We start from the raw sequence: 9,295 nt of genomic DNA, 5'->3' as shown, positions 1-9,295 counted from the left end.
TAAAAAAGAGAGAGAGATAAAGAGAGAGAGAGAGAGAGAGAGAGAGAGAGAGAGAGAGAGAGAGAGAGAGAGAGAGAGAGAGAGAGAGAATGAGAGGAGGAGGAAGGAAATAGTTCTCAGAGTTATCCTTGGCCATGTTTTATCAATGATTGATGAAAATGATCACATGGCATTCTTATCAAATTGGCAGATGACACTAAGCTGGGAAGGGATAGCTAGCATGTTGGATAACAGAATTAGGATTAAAAAAATCGACTATATTTAATGATTAGCTTAAGCTAATGAAATTTAATTTGAGAAGCAAAATCCTACATATAAAATAATAATAGCTTAATATTTATATAGAACTCATTATGTGTCAGGCACTGTGCTAAGCACTTTACAGATATTATTATATTTGATCCTCATGACAACTGTGGAAGATAGATGCTATTCTCATCCTCATTTTACTGATGGAGAAACTAAGATAAACAGGGTTAAGTGACTTGCCCAGGGTTACACAGCCAGTAAGTATCTGAGGCCAGATTTCACTTAATCAGATATGAATGGCCCTTAAGCAGTAAGAGGACAAATTGGTTAATCTACTCTTTAAATTCTGGTGAATCTTTTTTTTTAAACATAGCTTGATCAGGAATAGTTACATAGACCACAAATCTTCTAAATTTAGTCTTACTGGAACTGATTAGTGAATATAATAAGAAATCACACATGGAAAGGCATATGAGGTCAGTTTTACACTTATAAGAGGAAAGTGATCCCTTGAGTTCTTCAGAGGAAGGATGCTATATAAGTTAAACAAACAATAATAAACATAATAAGTTTTATGAACTCAAATCATGTCAATTTTGAAAAAAATGAAAAGTAATACCTTCTCATCTTCTAGAGCTGATAATAAATTGTTGGCACTATGTAAGCGCCTAGTTGTTAGTTGTCTACGATCTGCCAAGTATTCTTTTTCCTCAACACTGTCATTGTAGGCAAGTTGTAAAGATTGCAAATGACCTTCAATCTGAAAGTCAATGTAAATGAAGGATTAAAACATTTCTTTTCACTTCAACTTCTATTCATCGTCTAGGGCAGTGATGGGCAAACTAAGGCCTTTGGGCCAGATGCTGCCCCCTGAAATGTTCTATCCAGCTAGAGGACATTTTTCCTAATCTGATGGAATACAACGTGTAGGATATAATACAATGAAACTTTGAAAGAGTTGCCTTAGAAACAGACTGACAGATGAGCATTGCCTTTCTTTTGGTCCCCTCTTTAAAAAGTTTGCCCATCACTGTCCTAGGGTCATGAATGTGAGGTAAATTAATCAGATCACGAAATTTTATTAGTAAAGAAACTGATGTTCAGAGTATTTAAGTGATCTCTCCAAATTCACACATAGTAGGCAGGCAAAGCTTAGATGTAAAGCCTTATCTATTGATCCATTGATTCCAAAACTTTACTTCACAAAGATTCATTCCATTTTAAATACTGGAAAAAAGATTCATACTGTAGTGATGAATAGATTGCTATTAAATGTAAGCTTTTACCACACCATCTTCTATCACTAGAATTATTTCCTTCTCTAATTCTTGAGACACCTTCTTTTTTCTTCTTGAATATATAAGGCCTATGTCATATTTCTTTACCCTTGGAAAAAATCTGAATTTTTTTGCCTCAGATATGTTGAAGATGAGAAAAAATAATGAATTTCAAAAGTACATAATGAATATCATCAGAAAATGTTAGTTCTTCCCTTATCTCCCTGTGGAAAAAGGAACCAACCATCCATCTATCCATCTCCTACTGCCTGACGGACATTTTCATTTAGATATCTTCTTATAAATTGAAAAGCAATATATTTAAAATTGAAATGATAGCACTTTCCCTCCAGAGTTATTTTTTCCCATGACTTCCCAAATTCTGTTAATAGTACCAATCAATTAGTAAGTATTACTAAGTACCTAGTCATCTGGAAGAGATGTGATAAGGGCCTGAACAAGGATGGTTGGGATATAAGTGGAGAGAAGAGGATTAGTGTGAGAAATGTCAGGGAAGGAGAAATGACAAACATGTCAATTAACTGGATATAGTAAATGTGTGGGAGTCAAGAGTTGAGAAAGACTCTAAAATGGTGATACATGGCTTACTAGAATGATGGTGGTGCCCTAGACCGAAAAAGGAGGATTAGGAGGTGAGACTTGTACCTCAGTCTCACCTTCCATCATCTCCTTGTCCCTTCCTCTTCCTTTGGAATCATCATTGAAATCATTCCTTTCTTTTCATTAACATTGTCACCATCCCAGATCACTTCCTGCCTGGACTAGGGAAATAATTTCCTAGCCTATAAAGATTCTCTTGGAGTTTGTGGCCTCTTCTTTTGAATATTTGCAAATCTTTGTCCTCTAAGGGTTAGTTTATTTGTAAATCTTTGTCTTCTAAGGGTTAGTTTATTTTTGAAAATAGCAAAAATTGTGAGTTGATGGGCCTCCTGAATAAGGTGGGTGATCAGATTGCACAGTAACAATTTTGCAGTGCATATTTTAACCCATCCAGGCTTGTTGGGTGTGTATGATTCACTTCATACCAAAAATGAAAGGGGGTAAGGGTGCCTTTTCCAGATACTCAATCACTTACTCTGATTCAACTAAAGGGCACCTAGAGTACTCATAAGGAGATCTGAGGAGGAGGAAGAGTGTGGATGCTATAGAAGAGGAAGGTTTTTTCCAATGTCATATATGTACTTGGATTATGTTGTTTTAATTAATGGGGTAATTTCTGGAGCAGAAAAGGAAAGGTTGACAGTTAGCAAAGCAACCCACCACAGGAAAAGGTGGATCAGAGTAGTGTTGTGTTGGAAAATAATAACTGAACAAGACAGGTAAGGTTCTGCTAGAGACAGACCTTGTGACTGGCCAGCCATCCTAGGGATTATGTGGGACCCATATTTCTAGCAGCAGATGGGTTGATTCCCCAGTGTTCCCAGTTTGGAGACCATTGCACTTTACTATATTGCTTCTCATTATTCATGTCAATGAGAATAAACATTAGAAAATAATATAACAAGAGAAAATGATCTGTGATGTTGAGTCCAAGATAAGCTAATATTTATTTGCATATATACATTCTCTCCTGTACCAGATTGTAAATAATAGATGATCTCTCAAACCTCTCCAAATTTTGATTATATGATATTATTTAATATGATATGGTATGATGACACCGTGATTCCTATTAGGGATATACGATGAAATGATGAACTAAAAAATACTTAATTTATCTTCCTAATAGTTTACCTGGATAGTAAAGTTGTTGAAAGTTAAGGACAGAATGACAAAACAAACAGATGAGCTTCTTACCAATTCTAAACCCCTCTGTTTTTCTAACAACTTTTCTCGACCAATCTGGAGTACTTTTTGAGCCTCAGCTACTTGGTGTTGTTTTGGTTGTAACATCTGGATTAAAAGAAGTCATATTTCAACACAAGTAAGGGAATAACTATTAAATATTATTTAAATGTCAAAAATTCTCTTCATATTTAAAATATACATCACAACTGCTAGCCCTTAGAAAGAAACTTTTTGGAATTATGACGGTAGTCAATTGATACATTTTCCACTTATATCAGGTCCACAAAAATTCAGTTGACTACTATTGTACAAATACATGACCGAAGATCTAACTAAAGAATCCAATGTATCTTTGTTGTTGTTGCTGTTGTTATTCAATCACTTCAGTTGTGTCTAATTCTTTATGGCCCTATTTGTAGTCTTCTTTCAGAAAGATACTGGAGGAGTTTGCCATTTCTTTCTCCAGCTCATTTTATAATAAGGAAAACTGAGGCAAATAAGATGAAGTGACTTGTCCTGGGTCGCACAGCTGCTCAGGGTCTGAGGCCAGATTTCCAAACTCTGCATTCTATCTACTATGCTACCCAGCTATTCCCCATGCATCCTATATATTCTGCACTTAGCACAGTGCCTTGCACATAGTAGGTGTTTAATAAATATTAATGGATTAATTGATTGGACCACAGAGTACATATAAGGGTACAATGAATAATATGGTTGGAAATATAGATTAGAGACAGGTCGTGAATGAATGTCAGTGACCAACAGTAGAGTTTATTCTTAATTTTAGAGCCTTTAGGGATTTTGTTGAGCAAAAGAGTGACCCAGTCACATCTGTATTTTAAGAGAATCACTATGGTAGCTGTTTAGAGAATGTATTGGAGAGGGAAAGATTTAAGAGAGGTAGGGAATGCTTCCTAAAGAAGGTGTGATTTTAGATGGGACTTCAAGAAAACCAGGAAGTCAGTAGTAATAATTGAAGAGGAATAGCATTCCAGGCTTGGGGAACATTCCAGACCAGAGAGAATGCCTTTGAATGGATCCCAACTGGATATGAAGGGTGAGGGAGAATGAGAAGATAAGAATGACAAATATTTTTAAAGATTCTTCTGCAATATGTGGCCATACAGTTTTCATGTTAAAGCCACATATGAGGGGCAGCTGGGTAGCTCAGTGGAGTGAGAGTCAGGCCTAGAGACAGGAGTTCCTAGGTTCAAACCTGGCCTCAGCCACTTCCCAGCTGTGTGACCCTGGGCAAGTCACTTAACCCCCATTGCCCACCCTTACCAATCTTCCACCTATGAGACAATACACCAAAGTACAAGGGTTTAAAAAAAAGCCACATATGAAAATCATACCATGCAGACAACATGGATAATCAGCATGACAGGTAAGTGAAAGTTAAACAGTGACCAAAATCAACAGAATGTTTATATTTCTGTGGATTCATAGCAGGCAGCATAGAAGTTATTATTTTTGTTGTTGTTGTTGTTTTTTGGGGAGGGGAGAGTTGTACAACTTGATTCTTTGTGAAGAGTAACAACGATAGATGAGCAGAATGGAATCAGAGATTGGAAATTAATTAGAATAACTTGCATTTTATTGAGTTGAGACTTTAAAGAAAAAAGTGGTGACAGTTTCACCTCCTTTCAAATTGGTAAATAAGGAAAGATAATAACTAGAGAGACTGAAACAAATAAAATGCATGCTAATTCACACTTATTTTAGCTGTAGTCTTAATGATTGTGGGTTTCATTTTAGAATTATACCACAAAAAAGATGGGTAAATGCACATGGCCTTTAACCCAACAATTCTGCTGCTGAGTAAATATCCCAAAGAGGTCAAATATAGAAATGGAAATTCAAAATATGCCAAAGTGTTCATAACTACATCCTTTGTAATGATAACTGGAACCAAAGTAGCTGACCATCTATTGGGGAGTAGAAGAAAAAATGATGGTATATAAACATAATAAAAATTTTTGTCGTGCAAGAAATGAAAATCATCAGGAATTCAGAGAACTGAGGGAATATTTATATGAACTGATGTAACAGAAATAAGCAAACTCAACAACACAATTTATACAGTGATTTCAGCAATGCAAATCTAAAGAAGACTAGGTGGCAGCTAGGTGGCACAGTGGATTGAAAGCCAGGTCTAGAGATAGGAGGTTATAGGTTCAAATGTTGCCTCAGATACTTCCTAGCTATATGATCCCGGGCAAGTCACTTAACCCCCATTGCTTAACTCTTACCACTCTTCTGCCTTGGAACCAATATACAATACTGATTCTAAAATGGCAGGTAAGGGTTTAAAAAAAGATAACTAAAAAGAAGTTGAACTCAAGAGCAATAGAAAAATAAATGAGGATCTTGGAACAAGGGTAATAAAGCATATTCTTTTCCTCATGGCAGTGAGATAAAAGATGGCTAGCCCAAAATACTGTGTATATTGTCAGATAATATCTCTGTGTTGGATGGATTAGGTTTGATATGGTTTCATTTCATTTTGTCACAAGGGAAGAGCGAAATTGACTGTGATGCAAAACCAAAAAAAAGTATCAAAAATACATTTAATACAGAGAGAATTTAATTCTCTTCTAACCTCATTGTAGCAATGTGGAAAATTTTAAAAGTCAAACACAAGAAAATTTAAAATTTAAATTAAAAAATTTAAAATTTTAAAATGTAAACACAAGAAAAGCTATCATGTCTTCTCTCTAAGGGGCCATGTTGAATAATTCCCTTCTTAGGAACAACTTCCTAGGTGGTTTTCTTCCTTAGTTAAGTTGAATGTGTGTAATATTTCCTCTTTTTGAGAATTAAACAGCCAGTTATCTTTTAGCATAACTTTATATTATTTCTGCCAACATGAAAATATAAAAATACTGTAGGAGATCATCACTGAATGGTCATAAACTTCAGCCAAGAAAAATTAGACCAGCTGTCAAAATTACTACCAGGACTAGATGACAAAAGGTTTCTTTTCCAGACAAAGTCTAGAAGAATCTGTGATTTTAGGCTACATGGGTGTAAGCTGAATGTTGGTATACCTAATGTGTAACATATTAATAAATATCTAAGCAGAGGATGAATAGGAAATAATTAACAGAGGGGAGGCACTGGAATTAAGAGGAGTTTATTGATTAGGGAGAGGGCTACAATTTGATAAAATATCTCATTTTAGGAAAATCCCTTTAGTGGCAAAATGGAGGATGAATTAGAGAAGAGACTTGAGACTGGTCTTCTTGCTGTTCCTCACACAATACATTTATTTTTCTCTTTTTTTCCTGAAATGTATGCAGGTCTCACTTTCACTATTGAGAAACTTTAGCTTCCTTCAAGAAGCTCCTTTATTCCATAAAATCTTTCCTGATTCTCTTTCCATCCTCCAAGTTTCTAATCCCTCCTCATCCCTTGTTATATATACAATGCATCTATTTTGTGCATATTTATCTATGTACTTGTTGTCTCCCTCAGAGAATGTAAGGTGCTTGATGGCAGACTGTTTAATTTTTGTCTTTTTATTTTCAGCAGCAAACACAGCACCTGGCACATAGTAGGTACTTAAGGAAAATGCTTGTTGATTGAGTATAGTTTCATAATGATATAATTGGTCCCAAACAAAATAGACTGAAAATTCAAAGTATTCTCATTTCAAAACAAACGTGATTAATCAAGACTTGGTAATTACTTTCTAACTGCTTCTCTTATGCCCTTCCAAAATAGATGCTTGATGAAAGCTTTTGATGATAAAACTCCCTATTGCTTCATTCTACTTATCCCTTTTCAGCTGAGAATATTATGTGAATTCCTACAACAATGGCTCAAGAATCTTATTCTTTTAATAACAGAACTTTTTTTTTTTTTAAAACCCTTACCTTCCATCTTGGAGTCAATACTGTGTATTGGCTCCAAGGCAGAAGAGTGGTAAGGGTAGGCAATGGAGGTCAAGTGACTTGCCCAGGGTCACACAGCTGGGAAGTGTCTGAGGTCAAATTTGAACCTAGGACCTCCCGCCTCTAGGCCTGACTCTCAATCCACTGAGCCACCTAGCTGCCCCCAACAGAACTTTTTAATAGAGTTGTGAAATCTGGTCTTAGGTAAGTGCTAAAAAGGAACATGAATATCATTGAAACTAGTTTGGGGAGAAGATGGGAAATTCCTAAGTGGGGCAAAAATAAAAATGTAGAATAGAGGACTTAAATTGTGAATCTTTTTTTGCCAGAAGAAAGGCAATTGATTATCCTAAACCTTTTTCTGTGTTAAATTTCTACACAATTATCATAAGTGGTTACTTAACTCACTTTTAGGACATTTAAGAATTTTTTTTGTTTAAAATAATTATTTGTCAATTATCAAGCATTTAATTTTTTACCTTTCCAGATTCCTGCTCCTATAGGAAAGAAAAAAAGAAAGCCCCATTTCTGATAAAAATCTCTAGAAAATATAGGAGTGAAAGGACCTTTTTTTACTGTGCTAAATTGTATATATCTAAAAACAAGAGTCAGGATTATATTTTATGGGGATAAAACAGAGTCCTTTCTAATAATATAGTAATGAAGCAAATATGTATACATTTTAAAATAGTATTAGAAGTGCTAGTTATAGTAACAGGACAAGAAAATGAAATTGAAAGAATAACCATAGACAGAAAAAGAAAGCTATCAATTTTTGTATATAATGTGATAGTTTGCTTAGAAAAACCCTAGAAAAATGAGGGGATGTCCTTCAGTTGGGGAATGGCTGAATAAATTGTGTTATATGATGGCGATAGCATACTATAGTGATATAAGGAATGATGAATTGATGGATTTCTATAAGAACTGGAAAGACCTTCATGAACTGGTGCACAGTGAAATAAGCAGAACCAGGAGAACATTATACACAGAGACTAATAGCATTGTGGGATGATCAAATGTGATTGACTTTGCTACTAAAAGCAATGCAATGATCTAGGACAATTCTGAAGGACTTATGAGAAAGAACTGTGGTAGTAGAAATCCAGAAGAAAACATGTGATTTGTCATTTGTTCATTATGGGTATGTGATTTAGGGTTTTGGTTTTTTTTTAAATTTTAAACCCTTAACTTCTGTGTATTGACTTATAGGTGGAAGATTGGTAAGGGTAGGCAATAGGAAGTGTCTGAGGCCGGATTTGAACCTAGTACCTCCTGTCTCTAGGCCTGGCTCTCAATCCACTGAGCTACCCAGATGCCCCCTAGGGTTTTGGTTTTAAAGGATTTAAAGGATGCTCTTTTACAAAAATGCATAATATGGAATTGGGTTCAAGTGATAATATCTATCTATCTATCTATCTATCTATCTATCTATCTATCTATCCCAATGAAATTGTCACCACCAGGAGGGGGTAGAGAGGGAAGAAAGCATAGAAAAAAAATTTAAATTTAAAAAATTAAAAAAAAGAGAAAAACTCTAGAATCAACTTAAAAATAAATTGAAATAATGATTTCAGCAAAATTGCAGAATATTTAATAATCCACTTAAATCATCAGTAATTTTCTGTATAACATCAATAAAAATCAGCAGGAAGTGATATAAAGAATAACTCCATTTAAAATAACTGTAGAATATATAAAACACTTGAGGATCTACTTACCAACATATACATAAGAACTATATATACCACATATATGTATACTGTTAATAGAAGAAGAGACAGACTTAAATAATTAGAAAAAATATTAATTGTTCATGGGTAGGTTGGGTCAATAATACAAATAAACAATCTATACTAATTTGTTTATTTAATGCCATACTAATCAAGTTACTAAAGGATTACTTTATAGAACTAGAAAAAATAATAATGAAATTTATCTGAAGGAAAAAAGGTCAAGAATCTCAATGGAAATAATGAGAAAAGAAGGAAAGGGGTCTAGCAGTACAGATATCTAACTATAGAGATACTAAAGTACTATATATATATATATATATATATA

General features: G+C 34.6%; 1 protein-coding gene across 1 annotated transcript in view; it reads right to left on the bottom strand.

Annotated features, from left to right (window-relative positions):
- DNAH14 (dynein axonemal heavy chain 14) overlaps window positions 1–9,295 on the bottom strand; it is a 374,871-nt gene that overhangs the window by 72,951 nt on the left and 292,625 nt on the right. The window contains exons 55-56 of the mRNA XM_044674970.1: window positions 3,345–3,440; window positions 869–1,009 (exon numbers count right to left, since the gene is read on the bottom strand). Of these exons, the coding sequence (XP_044530905.1) occupies window positions 869–1,009; window positions 3,345–3,440 (237 nt within the window). The remainder of the gene's footprint in view (window positions 1–868; window positions 1,010–3,344; window positions 3,441–9,295) is intronic.

This window comes from Gracilinanus agilis, chromosome 4 (genome assembly GCF_016433145.1).
Source record: "Gracilinanus agilis isolate LMUSP501 chromosome 4, AgileGrace, whole genome shotgun sequence".
Lineage (NCBI taxonomy): Eukaryota > Metazoa > Chordata > Mammalia > Didelphimorphia > Didelphidae > Gracilinanus > Gracilinanus agilis.
This window is presented reverse-complemented; position numbering and strand designations above follow the sequence as displayed.